This window comes from Oryzias latipes, chromosome 14 (genome assembly GCF_002234675.1).
Source record: "Oryzias latipes chromosome 14, ASM223467v1".
NCBI classification, from domain to species: domain Eukaryota; kingdom Metazoa; phylum Chordata; class Actinopteri; order Beloniformes; family Adrianichthyidae; genus Oryzias; species Oryzias latipes.
The window spans coordinates 27,033,786-27,058,787 of NC_019872.2; the positions used below are offsets into that span (position 1 = coordinate 27,033,786).

The 25,002-nt window shown below is 41.7% G+C and overlaps 2 protein-coding genes across 3 annotated transcripts in view; one reads left to right on the forward strand and one right to left on the reverse strand.

Moving 5' to 3' along the window:
- The first annotated feature begins 2,240 nt into the window (after nucleotides 1-2,240).
- capn5 (calpain 5) overlaps nucleotides 2,241-25,002 on the forward strand; it is a 50,232-nt gene continuing 27,470 nt past the window's right edge. For both annotated transcript variants that reach the window (XM_023962507.1, XM_023962508.1), the window contains exons 1-5: nucleotides 2,241-2,377; nucleotides 13,240-13,413; nucleotides 19,185-19,316; nucleotides 23,984-24,192; nucleotides 24,339-24,531. In XM_023962507.1, the coding sequence (XP_023818275.1) occupies nucleotides 13,249-13,413; nucleotides 19,185-19,316; nucleotides 23,984-24,192; nucleotides 24,339-24,531 (699 nt within the window). In that variant the 5' untranslated portion in view covers nucleotides 2,241-2,377; nucleotides 13,240-13,248. The remainder of the gene's footprint in view (nucleotides 2,378-13,239; nucleotides 13,414-19,184; nucleotides 19,317-23,983; nucleotides 24,193-24,338; nucleotides 24,532-25,002) is intronic.
- On the reverse strand, nucleotides 20,776-22,118 carry LOC105355691 (olfactory marker protein). The gene has a single exon (XM_011483951.3). It carries the CDS (start codon nucleotides 21,407-21,409, stop codon nucleotides 20,930-20,932), a length of 480 nt encoding a protein of 159 aa, XP_011482253.1. The 5' UTR covers nucleotides 21,410-22,118; the 3' UTR covers nucleotides 20,776-20,929.

Below are 25,002 nucleotides of genomic sequence, written 5' to 3' on the forward strand. Positions count from 1 at the left end.
AGGAGCTGACGCAGGAACTCAGTGTTTTTCAGCCATTATTGTAAAAAACAAAACAAAAACAGACATTTCCAAAATTATGAGTGTTTTTTCACATCTGGTTAAAATCTCACTATAGCTAGCAAAGGCGTTTTTAAACCATGAAAAGTTATTTGCATCTTTTCTGCATTAAACGCTCACACTGGTGTTCACAATTGCTGTGAAAAAGTCCCATTTATTTGTACGTTTTCTGCTTTACCAACACATGTTAACCAAATTACTGATTTTTACTAAGACAATATAGATATATATATATATATATATATATATATATATATATATATAGATATATAAATATATATTATATATATATATATATATATATATATATATATATATATATATATATATATATATATATATATATATATATATATATATATTATAGATATATATATATATATATATATATATAGATATATATTATATATATATATATATATATATAGATATATATATAGATATATATTATAGATTAATATCTGTTTTTAAAATAGTTTCATACTTATTATTTTGTTACCTTGAGTGTGCAATAATCCATCGCTCTAATAATTAGTTGTAATTTTAATTAATGACAATATTTTGCATTTTGGTGAGCTAATTACAAAGGCCTTTTGATCGCACGCATGCGCAATATCAGCACGCTGGTGTTAAGACATGAAAAGGCACATGTAACTTCCGTGTCACCCTTCAAAATAAAACAAAACACTTCTAGACTTCAAGACACTTCTTACAAAGCGATTTTTTTTTAAAGCAGATTTTCTTTTATATATTTTATAGTTAATAACGTGGTGGAGGAACCTTTAAAGCTGAGTTTTTTTGCCTTTTAATACTGATAACAATTCTGTTATTTCTTATTTATAATGGAGATTTTTTAACATCACAGCTGGAATCAATTATTAAAACAAAAAACATTTTTACAAAATGTTTACAAATAATTGTATTTATTTAAGCCACTGTGAAATACTTGAAATATTCACTATAAATATTTGCATATAACATTTGGTAGGGAAAATGATGGTGGATAGATTAGTTTTTCTGAACGTTTTAATTTGATCAATTCTTAAAATTCCTACAGCTTTTCCCTCCCTTTTCAATTTGACCACATCTGTAAGTAATATCGACACACCCAGAAAATTCAGCCAAACTTTTCTGATGAGGCTAATGCTTTTTTCCTTTTTTTCTGATGAATTTCAGAGAAGAAATAGAAACTGCTAAACAGCCTAGCTTCCAGTAGATTTTTTCTTCTTCCAGTTTATTAGGTGAAGATATTCGTGTTATATCCTCAATTTTGAAGGTAGTCTGGAAAAAAGGGTGATCCTCCTGTCCAAGACTATGGAGAAACTCGCTGTATCTGTGAAACCATCTGCTCTTGCGTTGACATTTTGATCTGACATCAGAGGGCAGATCCTGCACTCATCCTTGGTATGCTATTCCTCCACGTTCAATGATCCAGGGCACATGTTCCACTCAGGACTACAAATGATTGTCACAGTTATGGGCAGTGATAAAAGGTGACTCCCCGTACGAGACAGGTTCAGATGTCTAAAGAGTTATCTCAATCCATTTATTTTTATTTGCTGTTTGTATTTACTTTTTAAAACAGCATCTTGACATTACCTGATTAATTTGGATATTCATCTGCCTTTTCGATTGGTTTTTAGCTCATTAGTTTATAATTTACACTGTCTTTGTCTTGCAGGATTATAAGAATTGCTGAAACTTTTTAAAATCTGCTGTCAGGCAAAAGTAGGTAAACCTGAATCCAGTGTGTGAAAGGTGAGTTAACTCTCATGACCTGCACCACCTTTCAGATCAGTCAAGGTTTTCTTCAAAACATCAACAAAAGCAAGACGGTTTTGATACTTTGGCTTCAAGTAGAGAAAGAAAAAAGTCTTTTCAACAAAATATTAAGTCCAAACTATAAACGACAAAATTGAATTATTGTAATTTTGTGCCAAATTTAATCCAGTTTCCACATTTAGGATCTTTAGTACTTTAAAAAAAAGTTTTTTACTTTTACTTTATACTTAAATAATAAACAATACAAAAAATTAATAGAAAGTTACAAATAAAAAAAAGAAATAAAACCATTAAAAAAAATATTTTTTTTTATTTTTAAACGAAGGAAAAGATGTTTTATTTTGACAAGGCAGTCGATCGGTTTCCGGTTGTAGCTCCGCCTCTTGACGCTGGAGGCAGAGCGGAGCTTCGTCAGAGGACCAGGGAGAGCGTGGTGAGGATTCCCAGCAGCCCCCGGAGAGCGAGAGCCGGACCGGCTGGACCCCCTAAGGAGGACCCGAGAGAGACCCAGGTTGCCACGGGAGAGGCCTCGCTTCAGGTAACCGTCCCGGGGACGCGGTCCCGGCTGTTGTTACCGGGCTCTGCGCGGTCCTTGAGGGGCTGCCGGCCGGGGACGGAGATGCTGCGGCCGAGGAGCCGCACGGCTCGGCGGCGCGTCAAACCTCCGCGGATCAGTCAGAGCCCCGTTCAGTAACCGTGTGGTTTGCGTGGCCTCTACGCCACCGGGGGGGGGGGGGGGGGGGGGGGGGGGGGGGGCACCAAAGCACCAGAGGGAAACGAGCTGCGCCAAAATAACCATAAATTCTAAATGCTGAATTTAAGCGTCAGTGTTTGCAGGCGCTCTGGTGCGGGGCTTGTTTCTGCATGCAGCGCCACGCATGGGGAGGTGGGGGGTGGGGATTCACCGCAGCTGGGGGGTGGGGGGTACAGATGTTGTTTCTGATTTAAATGTAGTTGCAGAGTTGCTGTAATTTTTGGAGGAACCGCAAAAATAAAAATAAAGAATATTAACAATAAATGCTCATGAATGCGCTTTTTTTGATACAGAACAAAATTCCAACTTTACACAGTTCTGCAGTCAAATGATCCTTCGCCCAAATCATGGTCCGGGTTGAAATGCTTACTCATGAAATGTGTCATTATGGCTTCTCTAAAGTTAATAAAATAGTCCATATCTAGTCCATGCACGTGAAGGTGCATGGAGGCAGCCTGGAGGACCTGTGAGGAGGAGGACCTTTGGGTCAGGGCCAAGCCCTCAGCAGCTGGCTCCAGGAGGAGATGCTGCAGAGGGGAGATCACAATGCTGGGAGGATGGGATAGCCCTCCTCCCTGATGCAGGAGCGCTCTCTCCCTTCCTCGATGTCCGTGGTGGACTGGTGCATTACTGCTCCCTGTTCGCTTCTCAGGGTTATCAATCTGTCAGCAGCAGCAGACTCAATTATTCATTCCCCCGCCACCGGCGCACAAACACTCTCCTTGCCTGATCCAAGACACCGCCACGGTCGGCTGCATCCTGCTGCGTGCGGCAGAGCTGTGAACAATCCTGACACCAAACTGAGAAAAATCTGCTTTGTGACAACACATAGCCAGGCGTCAAGGTGTGTGGAGGATGTGGCTCCTTCATCGCTTATAAAACCAGGATCTGATCTTTGCAGCCTTCTCTTGAAATCTCAGCACAGTTTAGCCTCCGATGGAGCTCCACGTTTTCCTCTCTGAGCAACAACACAAACTCCCCATGCTCAGAACAAACCAGTCCAAGCAACAGGCGCTCTCCGTGGTGCCGCCTTTCTCCTCTGTGTTTTTTGCGGAGCTGTCCGTGGTGCTGCACAAACATCCTCAAACGCAGTTCTCATGGAATTATAAGGGTCTTTGAGCTCTGGGTGTGTCTCTCCTTCCTGCCATTCCTCACTCCAGTGTTTCCTTTAGAGTTCCTCAACTAAAACATATTTTTAACACACTTTTAACTACTTTAAAAGGCTATTATTTACTTAATCTACCCCCAAAACACACATTTCAGACGCCCAAATACACTAAACTAACCATCAGGTTGTTCAATAATCTGCTTTCTGGTCAAGTAAAACAGTAATCTGGTTTCTCTTCAGGATGAGGGGTTTGAGTAACCTGGTTCCTCTCAGATTTCTAACAAAGTAACATTTTCTCAGCAAACACAGACACTACTGACAAGTAACTGTCAAATACCTACTGTTCCTGTCATTAGACCTACTGTCTAGCTTATTAGACCAGCATCTTACCCATTTATATGTTGTCGGTTTATGGTCAAAGTGTCGCAAAAGAAAAACAATCTGAGATATTCATTATCCAGTTACTTTTGGTATAATATAAACAATATAGATATATATATATTATATATATAGGCCTTGCCTGCCTCATCAGGCTCTTTCAACTGAGGTCAGAGACCAAACGGGAACACTGGAACATCTGCTGCGGGAGACAAAAACAAGCTGTCAGCCGCAGCAGTCTGAGGATGCATGGAGAGGAAAGTCGGGCCGTCCTGCAGTTTTCTTTCTAAAGGCACCACGCAGGGTCAACAGATCAGGGGGACTGTTAAGATTCATCTCAAAGGTCCAGCCCTGGACCCAGAAATTGTGTCTTCCTGCTCAAAAGCAGTCGACTTTTGTAGACGTCTGAAGATTTTCCGTCTTCTTCTTGTTCACGTTGGTCTTCTGCTAGAGTACCATCCGTCCAGAATCCGCATGATCCTTTTGCAGCACAACCCTGAATCTGAATTGTTGTTTAATGGAGTAAAACCACAGAAATTTGGGGGAAATTAGAGACAGGAACGTCTGCAAAAGGAGAAAAATGAAGTGTCAGAGCTGCAAAACAAAGGCAAACGTGACTGAAAACAACAAGTGGAGACATTATTTCCCAAACAGAAAACAAGTATGCAGTGTGCGTTTCATCAGGGCAGTTTTGGAACTGCAAGGAGGACATCTACAACCGGGATTACAACCGATGAAAGCTTTTGGTACGACTCGCACGCTAAAATCCAGCTCTGTTTAGTTTAGTTTAGTTTAGTTTAGTTTATTTTTCCACAATGTGTCAAAAGCAACAAATCCCCTCATAATAAAAAATGTGGAAAAAATGGACATCCCTGAAGCAGCTGCTTATTATTAGGGGTCCAGCATTTAAACCAGCATAAAAGTACAGAAGATGAGTGGCGGAAAGAAAAAAAAGAAAAGAAAAGAAAAAGAAAATAATTACAAAAATAAAATACAATAATAATATGAGAAAATGATGGTAATATAGTGGAAAGTGTTAGACAAAATGGATAATGAATTTGAACAACATAAACTCTGGCGTGTGGCCATATAAGTGTCAACAAACAGAGAGAAATCACAAAACATTAATAGGTGGTTTCGGTCGGAGCAGCATTTGTACAGTATGATGACAATAATAGTAATTTCAGTTCCCTTTTAATGCGTCCATGTATATTGTAGCAGACTGTTTAATGTCATTGTCTAATGTATTCCAAGTTTGTGGACCTCTAGTACAGACAGAGAAGCTTGTACATTGCAACTTTCTGTTTTCGCCTTTTAGCATATGCTTTCCCCTGGTGTCATGGTGATAAGAGGGCGAAGAAAGTGGTATGAGGTCACACAAACGACTGTTTAGTTTATGAACAACACTGTACATTGTGCATGCGTTATGATACGTGTTAAGGTCCGGTAACTTAAGGAGGCTGTATCTGTGAAAGAGTGGATCTGTAGGAGAATTTGGCGTGGACCAGGTTATTGCTCTTATTGCTTTTTTTTGTGTAATCAGGAGTTTTGCGGTGTAGGTAGAGTATGTGTTATTCCATATGATGTTACAGTAATTCAGGTGAGGCTCAAACTGGGATCTGTACAATGTTAGCAATGCATCTGATGGGAGCATGTGTCGAATCTTATAGAATAAACCAACAAATTTGGATAATTTTTTTACAAGTTCATCTATGTGTTTTTTAAAATTTATAAATTGATCTATATGGATTCCAAGAAATTTTATTGAGTCCACCTGTTGTAGAGATCGTCCATCTATATTTATGTTTAACTTCCTGTAGGTGGGTTTGTGTCTGGATGTGTGGAATATGATAAAAAAGGTTTTGCTGTTGGACCCGGCAAAACCATGGAGATCAGTGCTGACCAGCAGCAAAGCTAATCCTGACACCTTCTTCCTGTTCCTTTTGTTTTTCCATTAATGTTTATATTTATTTCTATACTGTACATTGAACATGTGCGTAATATAAGGTGAAAAGTTTTAAAACAGCAAATTATTCAAAATACTTAAAGTATATTTATAGGTACAAATATTATGTGGATACTGTTTGAATTATCATTATAGGTCAGATCTTCTCAGAGATCTGCTCGCAGCCCAACTCGGGTCTTCCCAACGAAGCCCCTTTTTTTTTCCTGCTTTTTTCCGAAAAGTCAAACACCTTTCGACAAGTTGACCTCTTTCAGAGGCGACGCTAGTTCGAGCTCTGGAACCATTTGAATAAGCGACTCCATGGCCTTCACAGAAATGGCGTTAACATTCAGGAGGAGGCCAGCGTTCCTGACATTTCTTCAGCTTTGGTTTGCTTTTGGATTCCAGTGTCACTCCTAAAATTCCAAGGGAAAACCATTGGAAAACACGGCCTGAATTAGTTTTACAGGAGGTGAGATGAAGGGATACTCTGGTACTAAATGACGGCTGGTCACAAAGAGCTTTTTATCTGCAGAGGTAGTTGTTGTCCTCGCTTTGCACTGAAGGCGTGACGCTGGCTCGCCTCTCTGCAGGTAATGCTGTTGGCAGCCCACGCGGCCCAGATGACGGCCCTGTTTTCCCCTCCGCGGTCACGAGCCAAGACGCCCGGCCATCTGTCAGATTTAGCTTCCAACCGCAACCTGGCTTACCCCCGGGAGTTCCTCATCCCTCACTCAAGAGTCGGCGCTCTTGTTAATCCTCCAGAATTGGACTTGAACCATTATTTATTTACACAAACACATGTCTTATATGCCAATTTTTTAAATTTTTTTTTTACACACAACAACTACTTCAGCCTCTTTTTAAAATCTAGGATTATTTGTACAGTTCGTCTCAGCGTCACATAAATGGGTTTTGGAAGATTTCAGGTTTTTAAACAGTTCAGCTTTGAGATTTGCTCCTGATGTCCTTTTCCATCAGGTCTCCATTTCCCCTCAGATAAAATCTCATATTGAGTTGTGGAAGAAGAGGAGCAGGTCAGCGGTTAGAGTCTGTTTGATGGAGCTGCTCGATAAGGGTGAGGAGCTGTTTCAGGACTCCAAGCTTTGGTGAGACACAGTGAGCGTGGAGTTGATAAGAAGCCATTTTTATGGTAAAGGAAAACAGTTAAAGTCCCACTCTGATCATCTACGAAGCCCATCGAGACGGCTGTTGTTGTGGATTTGGGCTATACAAATAAAATTGAATCTTAATATTCATGATTATGATGTTTTTAGCCCAAATTTGAAAACCTGAGTTGTTTTCTGGGTAGGACATAATTTCTGCAAAGCGGCAAGAGATCATTAGAAATTAAACGAACCCCCTTCCCTCCCCGCTGTTGGGAGCTCTCTGTTTACATGACCAGTGCTACAAAAAGGCACCATCAGAGCTGTCTAGTCGTACAGTTTTGTACCAGATGCCAGCTCACGTGGAGCAGGGAGCTTGTGGCACGACCAGCGTATTTTCTACGTAACAAATACGATCTTTTTCAAACTGCATTTTTTTCTTCTGCTCCTGGTTCACAACTGTTTAAATAAAGAAATGCTCAGAAAAGTAATTTACGGCATATTTTTCTTTATATATGTCCTCCATTATGTAAAAATGCTACAAGAACACGCTGAAAACACCAAAAGCACAATTTTCATTGGAGTGGGTCTTTAAGTTTTACTTAAATTGTTTTACTGTTAATTATTGTTAACCAGCAGCTCTGATCTGCTGTTATTATAAAGGTGGAGGTTTAAAACAAAAATGTGATACTGTTGATCCGTACTGTACACACACAGCGAGACAAACTGATGGCTGAAAGTAGGCGCGCATTATTCCAGCCAATCATTTATCCATCCTCTGCCTACTGGAGGCATCCAGGGGGGTATTCCAGGAAGCATGTTTAAACTAGCCTGACTTTAAGCCTGAACTCTGGCTGAAATCCGCCTGAACTTGCTTACTCTGGGTATGTCGGTTCCAAAAGACCGGATATGAGTTGGCGTAATTACACTCTACTTGGTAACCATGGGTTAATGCATGTGCATGTCAAGTACATAAAGACATTCTCAATGGATCACCGATATCCCGAGTCACCATGGAAACGCGTGGAGAACAAAAGAGAGGCTATACTCTAGTGAGACTGAGTCTGAGATTTTAATGACGGCGGATGAAGATTATACGTCCATCAAAAAAGTAATACTGCTGCATCAGCAAGAAAGTGTTTCTGCTTTCCATTTTTCCTTGTGACGCATATATATATGACTTATCCAATTTTGCCAACTTAAATGAGTTACTTCTATTGGTAACAAGTAATTGAGTTAAATTTATTCAACCTAATTTTTTACGTCTATAAAACTCAATAATTGTTTATACAACTCAAATTTATGTATTTATCCAACTAAATGTCATATTACTCCAATTCAATTAATATTTTTTCCATCTTAATTAATTATAATTCTTGAATTCTCATATGTCTAAGTTTGAGCCGGCAGATATGCTCACTTGTATAACAATAAAAAGAACGAAACAATATGCACGACGTGCAAAAAGTCAATTGGAAATTACCGTCATTGTCACTACAATAAAAGATGGTAGGGGTGCTATTTTAACTCATCATCTTCTCCTTCCCTGTCACTCATGGTGCAGAGACTTAAGCATAGTAGGACAAAATAACTCGGAAAAACACAGTAAAACAACTAAACACATTTGGTCAAAAACCCACACTTAAACCCAAATCCGTCCAGACAGGCAAAGGGAATGGTATCCCACAATCCTTTGCGGTGCCGATCTAACAGCAGCACCAAAGTTACACCTACTGAATTGAATTAATTTGAATGAAAGTAAAAATAAATGTCTGAAAACTATGTTATTTTTAAACTGACTTAACAAAAAAAAGATTTATCTTAACTCAAGCAAATATTTAAGTTAGATCAAAGTAAAAAAAAATAAGAATTATGAGGGCAGAGCAAAGCAGCTAGAGCACAGACATTATGGAAGTCCTGCCTTTTGCAATCCTAGTCGGGATAGTTTACCGATTCAAACTTTATATTTTACTGACCGATTCTGAACATCTGTATCAACATCAGGAACAACACTTTTTACTGCTACTTTGGTACAGTGGAGGCATGCTGCCAGGCGGCTGCCAAGAAGATGTGGGCTTAGACGGTACGCTGATAGTGTTTATGACCCAACCTGTCATGGAAAAGCAACGTGTATCACGTTAATAGTTGTTTTAATGAGCCTGAATTCATCCGACCACATCTCAATGACATGTTTTTTTAGATAATTCTGTTAAGGTAACTACAAGGTAGCTTTTAGGATGACATCAGCAGCGCCGGGCATGCGCCATGTAATGAGGAACAGAAAAGAATGTAAGTGTTTTCAGCTGTGATAAAATGAATGTTCTAACAAGTAAGGGGTTGGACATTTTTTTCTGTTTGATGACACGACAATTTATGCACCATATTTGTCCGCAACTCATCAGGGGGGTATTCCAGGAAGCATGTTTAAACTACCCTGACTTTAAGCCTGAACTCTGGCTGAAATCCGCCTGAACTTGCTTACTCTGGGTATGTCGGTTCCAAAAGACCGGATGTGAGTTAGCGTAATTACGCTCGACTGGGTAACCCTGGGTTAATGCACGTGCACAGTAAGTACATAAAGACATTCTCAATGGATCGCCGATTTCCGGAATCACCATGGAAATGCGTGGAGAAAAATAAAGAGAGTGCTATACTTCAGTGAGACGGAGTCTGAGATTTTAATGACGGCGTATGAAGATTATCCGCCCATCAAAAAAGTAATACGGCTGCATCATCAGCAAAAGAGAGTTTCTGCTTGGAGAAAAATAACGGACAAAGTAAACGCACGAGTTTCTGATCTCATTTCTATTTTTAATGTGATGTACATATATATATATATATAAATAAATTATCCAACTTTTCCAACTTAAATTATTACTTCTATTGGTTACAAATTATTGAGTTAAATTTACTCAACCTAATTTCTTCATAAATGTCATATTACTCCATTTCAATTAAAAGTTTTTCCATCTTAATTTATAGTAATACTTGAACTCTCATATGTACATATATACTCTCAAATCCCTCCAGACAGGCAAAGGGAATGGTATACCACAATTCGTTGCAGTGCCGAAACTAACACCAGCACCAAAGTTACACCTACTCTTTCCAACATCCATATGTGGTCTTATCATCCTCTCACGGTGGAAAAAGTATTATCTGAGCTTCTTCATCCACTAAATCATCTTCAAATGGACACGCCATGCTGCTTCACCTCTCTGTAAACAAAGTAACCTTCAACTTAACCTGCTCCAGACTAGATTATGTTCAGAGCATGAGTTGTTATGGCAACTTGACATACCCTGAAACTTACCTCCATATCTGGAACCGAAAGCTGAGGTTATCCACTTCCTTAGCCTCAAACTTACCGCGGGAGCTAGAATAACCTGCTCCAGACCAGGTTATGTTCAGAGCATGAGTTGCCATGGCAACTTGCCATATCCTGAAACATACCTCCATTTCTGGAACCAAAAGCTGAGGTAATCCGCTTCCTTAGCCTCAAACTTAACGTGGGAGCTAGCATAACCTGCTTTCTGGAATACCCCCCAGTTGCTTCATTCCTACTATGTTTATGTTGACGTGCAGTTGTGGTTCAGTTGTTTTGCTCTGAGCACAGTGTTTATTCAGTCTGAGGAAACTAAGAGCGAACCGAAGCTCAGTTCGATTGGAAACGAACCGAGGCCACCTCCAAAGATACATCATAGAGAGGTTCCTGGTCTTGGACCAGGGTCCTCTTGGGTGTATTCAGAATAAAAAATTGTTTCGGTTTACCGGGGGAAACAAACTCTGGTTTAAGCAAACCAAGTGTGTCCAGTCTAAATACACTCTAAGCTAACTATATTAAGAACCATCTGAGACGTTCAGGTATAAATGGGAAATTTCACTCCTGTGTGGGGAATAAAATCTAAATCAAAAGCCTATGAAAGCCTATGTCTATGAAATTAACTAATTGTTAAATCCTTGACACAACAAACTGATTTTACATAAATGTCTAACTGTAGGATACCTCTATCATTTACTCTTTTTGGAAATTTTTACCATAAAAATACATTTTTCCTCCCCTTTAAATTATTTTCAGCTAATTTTTGTTTTATTTTTAATTTAACCCAGGAGTTAACATTAGCATTTAGCACACATTGGAAAAGATTCCTCCTTTTTTTTCTGAAGCAAAAACATTTGAGACTCTCGTATCCGTGGAGATTCCTGACATTTTTTTCTGAAGGTGGGGGAGGTCACTGGCAGGATTTTACGGCTGTTGCTAAGCAAAATAAATAAATAAAATAATTAATATTTTATGTTAAGTTGCAGTCACTTTCCTCTTAGAATATTTTAGAAAAGTCTTGGAAAACGACATTTGTTAAAAGAGACAAATTTTTTAAACTGTTAGTTTAGTTTTTCAATGAAATCCAGTAATTATAAACCAGACTTAATATAATAGTTATAAAATAATCTGTCAATTGAAAAATGTTGTAAACTGTATTTTAAACAGCACAACTTCAAACATTGGTGCTATTTTACACTTAAATTAAAAAATATAGAGCTGAATGAAGCTCCAGAGAAAAGAGGTTTTACTTTTTGCAGATGATGTTCTTTTCAATTAGGTTTTCCCCCCAGGTTTTAGTAAATACTGGATGAAATTTGCTGCCTAAAGCTGTGCCCTAGTGAAGCCGAAAACGGCCTGAACAACTTTTTTTGTTGTTGACAGTTTTCTAAGATCTGCACACCGCTGCTAAACAAAGCAGTTTGCCATAAAATAAAATAAAGAAGCTTAAACAGGTAAAGTCTTTCCGTCTCAGTACGAAAGGGAGAGAGCAACGCTACAATAGGGCAGGCCGTCTTCGGCTTCTGTAGTATCCCACCTTTCATGCATTTCTTTATTTTTTTTGCATTAGTTGGGCTCCAGCAGCACCAACGATTGCCACATAAACCAGGCTTGTGTCTGAATTCCCACCCTAACCCCTAACTACTAAAAAACTAGATAGTGCGGGACTGTTTAGTACCCTGAATTTTAAAAGCACTTTGGACACCATGCTCACTACTTTTTTTTTTTAAACAGCGGGCATGACGTCATCGATTTCACAAAGTTAAAATCTAATTAATATGAGCGTTTTGCAATGTTTATTTATGAGTCCACTATCTTCTGAAGATAAAAACATTGATGGTTTATTAAAAAAATACATTGAAATACATTTTTTTGACAAAAAAAATCCGATACAATGCACTGGTCAATTTTCGGTAAGGTAATGAGCATTGATGCCATTGGTTTTTTGCTGAGACTTCTGGGAAATATCCAGGGCTCTCGATTTTGGAATTGTAGATTTGGACAGCACTACAAAATGGCAAAGACACTATATTGTGTAGTGTAGTGCATATTTAGCAAGTTTAGTATTATGTAGGAATTAAGGTGGGAATTGGGACATAGCGCAGCTGTCTTTATGGTATTCTGTGTGTTTTTCTTAATAAGTTTGGTGCAAAGTGGATGTTGGGTGGATGCAGCAAGTGGCTCAGGCGTTAGAGAAGGTCATCCAGTAACCTGAAGGGTTGGCGGTTCAATCCCCACTCTTGCCAGCTAGCTGTCGTCTCCCGAGTGCACGTCTGCAGCTCACCGCTCCCCCAGGGGATGGGTCAAATGCGGAAAACAATTTCCCCATTGTGGGATAAATAAATTAAAATTTTCATTTTTTTTTTTGGACCGCTGGAAGCAACAATCTCCAATCCCTCTGTATTAATGATCCCCAGAACAGCTCCACCCTGACTCCGCAGTCCCTCCGCATGCCCCGGGCTGATCAATGTGTGCGCGGCTCCTCCGGCGCACAGCCGCGATAACGAGGCCCTGGAGGGTACCAGTAAATTGACAGATTAATCATTTCAACCCACTGAGTCTAGGCTGTGCTCCGGGCAGCAACGCACATCGACTTTCTGTGTGCACTTAAAACTCCACTGTTAAGGTATTACAGTCCACTGCTGTCAGTCAGCCGGAGTTATGGGATAGGAGGAGGAGGAAAGATGTTCTTGAAAACATCCAGTATATCTGCCACATTTACAGGCTGCATGAACAATGCAATACGGTGGGGTTTTGGTGTGACCGCTGCTCCCTCCTGTCCCTCAGGGCTGCAGCATGTTCACCTCCGTGAAGGCCTTCGACGGGCAGCAGTACTCCACCCTGAAGAGGCAGTGCTTGCAGAGCGGCCTCCTCTTCGAAGACCCCCGCTTCCCTGCAATCGACGACTCTCTCTTCTACCTGGGCAACAGGATCGGGCGCGTGGTCTGGAAGAGGCCTCGGGTGAGTAGTTTTAAAACCTGGAGACACGTTCATGTCTTTAAATGATTAGTTCTTCCTCACGTTGCCCACAACACATGGTTATGCAGCTCAGGGTCGTATAACGACTCCACTGGTCTAAAGCGAAAATTGCAAAATTTATTCCCGATATTAATCCCATTTGTGATCAATGCAAACAACCAGCAGCCACATTCTTGGATGGTACACACAAACATCCTTGCTTGTATTTGGGAGTCAATATTTTCAGATGTTCTACAAAAGCCTATTTGGTGTAATCCCACGCACTCTCTCAGCTATAGAGCACAAAGACGCAGTAATTATCTCTGGAATCTTGATGGCCAAGAGAATAGATCTCAAATAAAAGGAGCAATTTCCTCCGACTATTAGGATGTGGATCTACGGTTTTCTACACTCAATTCAGCAGCAAGAGGACATGATGAAGATGGTCCAACAGAAACCAGTGGTAGAAGCAAAGAAAGGGGGCAGAAGACACTGTTTCTTCATTATAATTTCATGCTGTAGCGGTTGGTGCTCTGGCCTTTAGTGAGAAGGCCCTGGTTCAATTCCCAGCTGGGACCTTTCTCTGCATGCTCTCTTCATGCATGTGGGAGTTTCTCTTTCGTTTCTCCCACAATCCAAAAACGTGCTTCACAGGTTAATTGGTGAATTGTAATTTGTCTCTAGGTGTGAATGTGTGGCACTGCATCAGACTGGTGTACAGAAGATGGGATAGGCTCCAGCAACCCAGTGACCCCGAAAGATGGATGTATTTCATGAATAAGACCTCAAATAAACAGCATTTTACATTACACTTTTATCTAGTTTAAAAACTACGTTTTCAAAAGTAAGTACGCCCCTTTCATGTAAACCAAAAGGCTACATAGTGATTCCATAAGAACAGTAGAGGGTTTGCACCTTCAAAAAGCTCAACACGAGGCTGCTGTTTGCCACAGAATAATGCAGCAGAGCATTACAGCACGCCTTGACCAATCCTGATCATTTACCACTAACATCTGCATCAGCTTTTATTGCCCTGCTGCACTGTTAGGTTCTCCTTGGACAAGCCAGTGCTGTGTGTGTGTTGCCACGTCTGATGGCAGATGCAGACCCTCAGGATTTGCCGCGTCCCTCGGCCTTTGTTATCCCCGCCGTGCAGCGCTGTTGTTCTGGACGGCGTAACCTCTTTCTGCTCGTGTGCGTCGCTGCTCTGACAGCCAGCGTGCATTGCCATGGAAACTGGGTCACAGAGATTACATGTTTTGGTCTGCGCTGATGTCAGTCATGCAGACGGAATCCGGGGAGAAGTGGAGGGGAGAGGCGGACAGGAGGAGCATCCTTGTATTTTCACTGGGACACGTTTCATGTCGTCAGTGATTTGTGTCAGGAGGTTAGGAACACTGAGGAGACAAAACGCGGCCCGTCTATTTTTAGGTGTTTCGAGTCACTCGTGTAAAGAAAAACCAGAGCGACGGACAGCATTTAAATATAATCCTTAAAGTTACGGAAAAACAAACACACATTTCTGGGAATTTGTTGTCACCTAAACCACTTTTTTAGCTTTTAGACTGGTTCAGAAAACGACATTTATCTCACCAGAATTTCAGAGACCTGCCGATGAAAATGTAGTTTTTCACATGTTCTTGGGGGGGGGGTTCTAGTGATGGAGGACACATATTAAGAAAATTATGTTCAAAGTTACAGTTCTAAGTATTTATTTATTCAAATTGTTGGGAGTGAGGAGCAGAAGCAAAATGCAGTTTGAATTTCTTTTTAGTTTGTGACTTAGAAAATATGCTGGGAAAAAGGTTCCCTGCTCTGCGCTCTCAGCAACATGGAAGGGGGGCGGTGTTGCTCCACACCAACATCTCAGAGGTGAATTTCTAATGAACACTCTGCAGAAACTACGTCTGAGGAAACAAAACAGATTTTTAGGATTTGTCCAAAAAATGGCATAACTAAAAGACCACTGGGAAGGCTTTAAAAACAGATCAAACAATGGTCAGAGTAGGACTGTATGGGTCTGACTTCGATTCCCAGCGATTCACTGCATCTTCAGTTACATCTTCAGGCGTATTAGATGAGAAAACGGCGTGGCAGTGGTTTGGTGTGTGTGGTAACTCTCTGGTTCCATGGAAGCTTTTTGAGGAGAACCAGAGAAACACTTAAGCTAACATCATGTTCCCAGCTGATGGAGAGAAAAGACTCGTCACAACAACAGCTGGGAGTCTTTGCAATCTCATTAAAACAGTAGGTTTCTTCGCATCTTACAGAATAACCGAGTTTCCTTCTATTCCATCTGGTGGTACCCTTGGGTAGAAAACAACATCTCTACTTGTTTTTCAAACTCTTTGTTGGTGATGTCACAGTGTTTATCTCTACTGTCTTGTTTAGTGTAACAGAAAGCAATGTCCATTTGTTAAATGAGGGTTCCATGAATGGGGAAAAGACTACAAACCATTAGAGTGCATTTGATGATAATCTGCAACCCAGATGTGGTTTCTGTGGTCAGAACCAGCACTAATATCTGCTTTCAGAACAACCAACATCAATAACTATACGTCTAATGACATAAAAGCAGGTGGGAGCCGAGGAGAACTGGAGGAATAAATGTTGGATCAGTTTATGGATTTTTAACAATCAGAAAAAATTCTATAGGTTTTTTTCTCCTTTGCCTTTTTGACTGCTCCCTTTAGGGGGCGCTACAGTGCATTGTAGTGCATTCTACCCACTCACACCAACCACCATCATGTCCTCCGTTCCTACATCCTTCTTTTTGATCTTCATTGAGACCTCATTCCTGGTGGCTCCAACATTGACTCAAAGTCCTCCACCTTCTTCAGATCTGCTCTCTGTAACCTCATCATGCTGCTTGACTTCATTTCCTCATTTATACTCTATCCTCTTGCCCTTCCTTCTCTTCTTTAAAGTGAAAACCACATTGATTCACAACAATGTCAATGAAGAAATAGTCAGAAATGCAGTTTGATGTTTAATTTTCTGTATATATATGTCCTCTGTCATCAGAAAAATGCTACAAGAACATGTTGAAAACACCAAAAACATGATATTAGTAGGTTTAGGGGCTGTCATCTGGACTTAGTTTTTAAAGTTGAAGACGTTTCACCTCTTATCCAAAAGGCTTTGTCAATTCTGAAATAGCTGATAAAAGAGCTGGTATATATGTGCTCATGGGGGAGGAGTCAGACCGTAAACCATGGTGGTCTCAGGTTTATCCTTCCATCCATCTACAGCAGTGTTCTGAAACATCAAAATGCTTTTTCATTTTCTACTTAAAAACACTTATTCTGTGTCACAATTAAAGCAAAAATGCAAAGAGGGGATTGCATTTTCATTTTCACATCCACCCTGCTAATAGTGTCCCATAATGATTCCATTTTTACTTAGCATTTCCAGAGGGGGAGGCGATGACATCAGTGCTTTCTCCGTGTGTATGGCTGCTAACAGACACATGCTAGGAGCAGTGCGGCCAGGCTTGTGTTAGCGGCAGAGAAGAGGGCTTTGTGGCGGTTGTGAACTTCTGCATGTTTGTCTGTAACTGGTGATGGTCAGTGTAAGGAAAGCAAAGACATCTGGTGAATGCCAATGACCAGACTGGCTAAAGGTGTGCGTTTGCATTCCCGCTGATGTGACTTTGGTCTTCTTGCACGCGTGTTTGCATACGAGGCTGAAGGCTCACCAGCCACCTGAGCTCTGTTGATGGATGATTCTAAGGAGGCTGTGAAAATGTCCTCAGTGATCAGTAACAATCAGACGGCAGCTCACCCACCTACTCAGCATTACCTCAGTGTCTGCGTTGATCGATAGTCCATTCCTCGTGGCGCCTGAGCCGGTCGGAGGATGGCAGGCCACCGCCGGGAGCCGCAGCGGCGCTCCACCAATCAATACTGCTGCGAGTAGGGAGAGCTCCGATATTTCACCTGTAGGATACAGGTAGAACATGACATCCAGACAGTGCTGACTGTGGTTTGACAGTTTTCTTAGATGCGTTCTCTTTGGACGTCTTAGTAAGGTGAGAGCTGGGGGGCACCTTGACTATGCCTAATGTGTGTGTTTGGGGGTGTTGTGCAGGAACATCTTATGGTTTACAGTTACATGCATCCTGACGCCATGAAGGCTGTTGACTTTCCTGATGCTTGCATTTTAAACGTTTATAGAAGAAGACCAAAGCCGCACACTGAGCTTTATGCTTGGAAATGATCTGGAGGAACATCATCATCCATAGGACAACATGGATGGAGGGGGGGGGGGGGTAGATTTATTTTTGCCATTGTACAATGAAATTCAAACAGAGCTTCTTAGTAAAAACTTACGACTACAAATAATAATACATAAAAATCGCATTATTTGGTAGCTAAAAACGGGAAGTTAAATTACTTGTTGCTAAAAAGTGCATTTGTCTTAAAAAAACAACAACAAAAAACAGGATCCAAAGGTAAATCAGTGTTAAAATGGTTAAAACCGGAAAAAAATGTGAGTGTCTGGGGTGGGAAGTGTCTTTGATGATATTTTGTGCTCAAAATAATGTAAAATGAAGACTTTGACGTCCAGAATGGTTATCAGTCCACGTGTCTGTGTTCTGTTTACCCTTGTCAAATAAAGTCATCATCAAATTTAATCATGTGTTTTATTTTATTTCGGAATTGAAAAAAGTCTTGGTCTTTTGTAATTCAGTTGCTTGACCTGGAAAAATAAAAAGCTGATTAAAAGTCTGAATCTCCAGATTAAAGTATTCTGGAGATTTTTCTGGGCTTTTCAAAATAAGTTTTGCTGCTTTCGTCACATTTGACCTAAACTGATTTTCACTGAAGGATTTTGGAGTTTTTCCATAGTTTTTTTTCCAACCAGAGTCTTTTTTTCTTACTTTCTTTCTTTTAATTGAAACATGAGGATAAGCGTGTTGAGATGCAGCATCTAGTTAGAGGGTCTTCTGTGTCAGATGTTCACAGAACAGATGAGAAACGATTAAAAGAAAAAACAAACAAGCAATCGAGCTCACAGACTCATTCATCACTCCATTGAATGACATTTCCCAAAAGGTAATAATATGATTCAAAGTTTAAAGCAATAAATAATCAAATTCACCATCTGGGTAACAAAAAAAATAATATATTAAGAAGAATATATACATTAAACAGCAAGTAATATACAACCAAAATAACATTAGACCACCAAATAGTCATAAAGATTCCAAAGCAAGTGTTGCTGGAATGAATTAAAAGAGCATTTTTAATTGGTGAAAGCTTTGAGATGGAGCGTAAAGAAAGAAGAAGAGATGCTCCAGTTTTTCTGGAGTTTTTTTTAGATGTTCTCCAGAGTTCGTCAGGAAATCTTCCAAAATTTCATCAGAAATCCTCCAGTGTTTATTTTTATTATGACATTTCCTGCTCTTATTTGATGTATTTCTTTAAGTTCTTCTGTTTCTTTTTTAGTCTTTTTTAGAGGTTTTCTGGAGTTTTTCCAGTCAGTTTGAAGTTTCCTCGGAGCCTTTGACTTACAGATGTGTGACGTGTTTGAGGCTCAACAATAACTTTGGGTTTTTGTCTTTTATGTCTTTTTTTTTTCAGATGACAGAATATTCATCAATGACAAAAATGTAACTGTCGTACGTTTTAATACTTTATACGTTCAGAGGAATTTTATTTGTTTTCATAGTTGTAACTGTTTGGACCTAGTTTCTAATATTGTAAAAGCAATGAATGTGAAGATGGTGTTGACGCACCGGACTGATGTGCTGCGTTGGGCGTGGCGTGCAGGAGCTGTGTGAGGACCCTCACCTGTTTGTCGATGGCATCAGTGCCCACGACCTCCATCAGGGACAGCTGGGGAACTGCTGGTTTGTTGCTGCTTGTTCCAGTCTGGCCTCCAGAGAGTCTCTGTGGCAAAAAGTAAGTACATCTGACTTTCCTTCATCTTTTTCCTTCTTCTTCTCTGTTTTTTTGTTGTTTGTTTATCAAATCCATGCTTGATCATGTATCCCAGTTCTCTTACTTCATGAATCAGGGTTAAAAGCTGGCATGAATGCCACCTCACATGTTGGCCTGTTTGTGGACGTGCATCGATGATCTGTGAAGAACCTAAAAACTCCTGAGTTTGATGTCATGAACTGATGAACAAACATTTATTAGTGTTTTGTTAAATACCAGATTTCATTGAGGTTTTAATCAGAGTGCAGCTTCAGACTATCACACTACCAACGCCATGCTTGACTGTTACGTTTCTGTCTTAAATGCTGTAGGTTTGACTCTTGATGGGACGAGGAGTTTTGTAGATAATCCAGATGTTTCTCTGTGTTCTTGATGCTCATCTGTGTCTTTCTCCTCATTGTCTCCCATGGATCCATTTGATCCAAACGTCTCCTTCTGGTTGTTGGATCATGAACTCAGCTGAACTGTAAAGGAACTCCACTTGTTTCCATGTTCTTCTGCTTCTCCAATGACCTCCTGAGTCATTATGTTCTTGGGCTGGCATCATTTGTAGAAAGGCTTTACGCTGTTTTCTCTTTTTGTGGTTTTCTGGATTCCCAAAGACTCAGAATGCAACCATTTCCGACTGAAAGTAACGTTGGAAGCCCAGATGTTGGTGAAGCTCTGTAGATGGATAATAAAGGGATAGTCACATAAGAAAAACTTACAGCACAAAAAAAATCTGCTGCACTTGGTCTTGACCGTTCGTTAACGTTTCAATCCACGTTTCAAAGTCCCGCCCCGCCACCTCGCCGGATTTGACATGCACATTTCGTCCAATCAGATCAACCAGAAAGGTTACCGCCCCCCAAGTGACAGACACACCCCGTAAACACTGCAGGGAGCGCCGCTCAGTTAGGATTGCAGCCGTGCAGTAGTAAAATGCAGGGTCACATTCAGCTTTTCTCTGCATTTTGTTTCGAATAATTCTGTTTCTTTCATTTCGTGCTCATATCTGATTTGCTGATTAAAAACAAATGAAACCATCTTTCACGTGATTTCTGATCTCTTTGGGGTTCAGGGGTGAGCAGAAGTTTGAACACGAACAGAAATTGTGCATTCATGCGCCCAGAGTCTGTTTGTCAGATTATTGTCTCCTGAGTCTTTGGACTTGTTTCTAAGAAAGCAACCTCTTGAGGTTCAACAGATTGAGCGAGTTAGTTCGGGGTTGCGTTGACCGGACGCCGCTCTGTTTTCCTCACAGCGGCGCCCCCCTGCCTCCACACAGGAGCAAAGGAGGAGGTGCGGTCCACATTCCTCCCTTCCTGTGTTTGTCAGGGGCTTCACGCAGGAGTCAGCTCCTCTGCCAGGGAGACGCACTGACTCTCTCCATCTCCTCACGCGGGACTCGGAGGCAGCAAACCCTCGGGGGGGGTGCTTCTGTTTGTCACACAGAGTCCATAGAACACTCCTTTATTTTCAGTGAAGAAAACTCAGAAACGTCTGTTTCAACGATTGCAAGTTTATTGTTTGAATCTCTGAAGATGAAGAAGAACTTCACATATGAACAGTGTGTTTGGTGGAAAGTCTTCTCTCTAGTCCACCATGAAAGTGATGGAGCAGTCGACGCTTTCGGGGCTGCAGCCGTCTGCAAATGCAAACAGGAAGTACATCACCTTCCTTATCTTTGCCAGCTCGGCAATCCTTTCCCCAAATTCAGCCGCGTCCGCCTCATAGCAGTGCGCAGGCGTGTCCGCGGCGTCGGCGCGCCCTCTCCAGAAGACTCCGGCGGGCTCCAGCAGCTGCCGCGTCATCAGGTTGGTGAGGTCCGGCGTCCAGAGCTGCGAGGTGGCTGTGATGGTGAGGCGTCCTGGCTGCGCCAGTCGCACCGTCCAGTGGGAGAACCGCAGGGAGCGCTCGGCGAAGTCCAGCCTGTACACGGCCTCGTTGGGCCTCAGCAGGCGCTCGCCCTCCTGCCTGTTTTGGCTGCGCTGCTGCAGAGACTGGACCCGCAGGCGCATCACCTCTGTCAGCTGGGAGTCCAGCCGGAAAGGCAGCTCAGTTGTTTTGGACATGGCAGGACAGCATGCAGAGGTTCTGCTGGCAGTCTGCTCTTTGCCTCCTCCTGGAAGTGTTTGTGAACACGCACGTGTGCAGCAGAGGGCGGGGCTTACTAAGAAGTACAGATGAGTGGAGAAAACAAGATGTGATTACATCTGCAGCTGCAGCTCTGAGTTGACCCTGGGGGAAATGCACTTAGTTGTGTTTGTCACGCTTTTGTTTGGTTACAGATTTCTAACTTGTTTGGTCCGTCATGTTCTGTTGGGATCATGCAGCAGATATATTTTATCAGTCATGGGCGGTTTTTATGTTCCAGGGAAAGCCTCTTGGTTCCTCTGGAGCTTCGGGTCAGGTGTGGGGTGAATCAGCTGCTGCACAGCATCACTTGGCCCAGATAAAAGCTGAGATAGCTGAAGCGTTTCCCAACACGGAACGACAGGGATTACCTCCCGGAGGATCACACGGTTACAGTGAGGTCTCTGTGCTGCAGTGTTCTGCTTTTACCTCCTTGCCCCTCTGCTGTTGTCTCTCTGAGTCCAACCTTTGGACCCCCCAGGAGTGATGCGACCCATCACCTTTCAGATTCTGCATTTACTAATCAATATTAATTTGTTTGTGTCAAAAAAAAGAAAATAAATTTGCGAAAAATTGCGTTCACTGCCACTTTCACCGCTCTGTGATGCCCCTCCCCTTTAGATCCCAGATTGTTTCCTATTTTGTTAAAGACCCACTTCAATGAAAATTGTGTTTTGGGTGTTTTTATGGCATTTTCTCTTGATGGAGGACATATCAATAGAAATATTAAGCATAAAATTGCATTTCTGAGTTTTTCTTTCTTCAAATTGGTGTGAATCAGGAGCAGACAGAAAAATGTTGTTTATATAAAGAAAAGCTTATTTTGACATAGAAAATACACTGAGTGGTTCACAAGCTCCATTCTGATGCATCCACCTGCAGACAAACAGATCCATGAACGTCTTTGTTTTCTGGATCAGAACTGGACGGCTGGGTAGCTCCAATGTTGCTCGCCATTTTTGTTGCACCGCTAATGTTAGGTTGGGGTTGTGAGCGGATGTGCGCTAACGGGAGAGCGTGTAAACAAAGGGATGATGGAAAGTATGGGTGGATTTATGATAAACTAATGCTGCTCTGCACCATTTACCAAATTGGTGTCAGCAGATGTTAATTGGTTGAGACGCCCCATTGGTGGAAACAGGACCAAAGACAAAACCTGCTGTTCTTTCTTCTCTATAAACAGAGGAAGTTAAGGTTCCTGCTTTCTTTCTTCTGTTTCAATGTGTTTGGTCAAAATATTTACTTCAACAATTATAGTGGCAAATACAGTTAAATGTCTTCTGCATAGACGTAAACTGATTATTTTTAAAGGGACAAATAAAGAGAAGAGCTGAAGCCTAAGAACGAAGCCCTGTGGGACACCTCGTCACATAGAGGAGGCCTGAATCCTGTCCAGATGCACTCACAAAGTCCCTGACTATTCAAAAACCAATTGAGAGCAATGCCATAAAGAAGTAAATCCAACAGAAGTGACTTTGTGTATGGAATGTTTTGCCTTGCCGTGTTCAAAATAGAAGTGAATCTTGTGATCCACAGCTTTAGCAGCTGCAGGTAGATTCGCATCACCACATCATCACAAAGCGTTGACTCAGTGCTGTAAAATGACTGAAAACCTCAAAATGATTCAAACCGCCTCTTTTTTTCCCTCTCTTTTTGTTGCTAATCCTCGCCATCCATCACGCCTCTGCAGCCTGCAGGGATTTAGGCCTTTAAAATAGGAATGAGCTGCTCCCTCACGATCACAAGGTGTCCGTTGCTATGGTGACGCACAACAACAAATGTCAGAGAAGCCGTAAAAATGTCTTAAAATGACGTTTTGGAATAAATTCTCTTGAAACTTGATAATTTATCAAATGATGTGAAATAAGTTTAAACGCCTCACAAAAACAGAAAAAGAGGTGAAGTCACGATGTAATGAAGCTCCTCTGACCCCTTTGACCTCTCCTAGACCAACCTAGATAACACACATGTGCTATGTGGGAAGAAGCAATCACGTTCTGGAAATCCGTGTGATTTGACCACATGCCTGTATGGTGGTGAGAAAAAGGTCAGTCCCCGTGGGCAGCAGAGTGGCACAAGTGGATCCTCTGGCACAGACAGTGAGGTAGAGCTTCTCCGAGAGGAATTTTCCACGTTGGGGGCGGGCTGGCAGGAATGCGGATCAATTCAAATCAGTGCAGGATGGTGGCGAGTAGTTATTGACGTCACTGCAGACTAATGTTTGCTCAAAACTTTGAGTGGGTGTCTATTATCAGAAAAATAGTTGGGTTTTAAAAGATGAGGCGGGATGAAGCTGCAGTGGCAGCTGAAACAAACACACTGCAGTCGGAGTCATTACCTCTCACGCCATTATAACCGGATTTAGGATGCACGTTCCAAGGCTATTTGTTCCCAAACGTTGAACGCATCTACAGATGTGCAGTCTAACTGCGGACGTCCGCTCCCCACTCTGATCATTATTAAACAGCAGTCTCGTGTTTAGCTCACCGGCCCCGTCGCTCCTGTTTCTCCAGGTCATTCCAGACTGGAAAGAGCAGGAGTGGGACACAGAAAAGCCGGACTCCTATACGGGGATCTTCCACTTCCGCTTCTGGCGCTTCGGGGAGTGGGTGGACGTGGTGATTGATGACCGGCTGCCCACAGTAGACAACCAGCTCGTCTACTGCCACTCCAATGACAGCAACGAGTTCTGGAGCGCCCTGGTGGAGAAAGCCTACGCTAAGTTAGTACCCAACATCTATTTATCTATATACCCAGGCTATGTCCCACCAAGGTGGGGTAGTACCCAACATACTGTTAACAAACTGGAGAAACTAAAAAATGACCCGCTAACCAGATAAAACTTTTTGCGTCTCTGTCTGTCTGCAGGGTGTATGGATGCTACGAAGCCTTGGATGGGGGAAACACGGCTGATGCGCTGGTGGATTTTACGGGGGGCGTGTCTGAACCCGTGGACCTATTGGAGGGTCAGATGGCTACAGATGAGGCAGCCCGTAACCAGCTATTTGAAAGGGTCCTTAAAGTCCACAACAGAGATGGCCTCATCAGCTGCTCCATCAGGGTAAACTCATCTTTTGACCATTACCTACCTTCACGGGCCAATCATAGGGACTGGCGAGGTCTTTTAGGACTGCGATAAGCGCAGGATCTGCTTCGTTTCATATGTTGTCCAGAGCACCTCCACTCTCAAGCATCCTGACAAAAACTTCCAGACTGCATCAGCGATCTCCATTGAAACCAAAACATTCTAGGGTTGAGAGTAACCAGGTTGATGAGATCTTTATTCTTTAGCCGAGACCATTCGAGAAAGCAATGTAGCATGACAGGGAACCATAAGGAACCAAAAATGAAATCTGTTGGAGAGTAGTGGAAGTTGATGCTCCTTCAGATGATCTGTAATCCGCTAGAAACGGCCCACGCATGTACTGCAGATCACACCCCCAGGTCCTTGCATTAAATCAATTGTCGGTTCGCACCGAATGCAATTCGTGCAGCAAATTCATGTTTTAACATGCGTCAAAGTTGCTGCTTA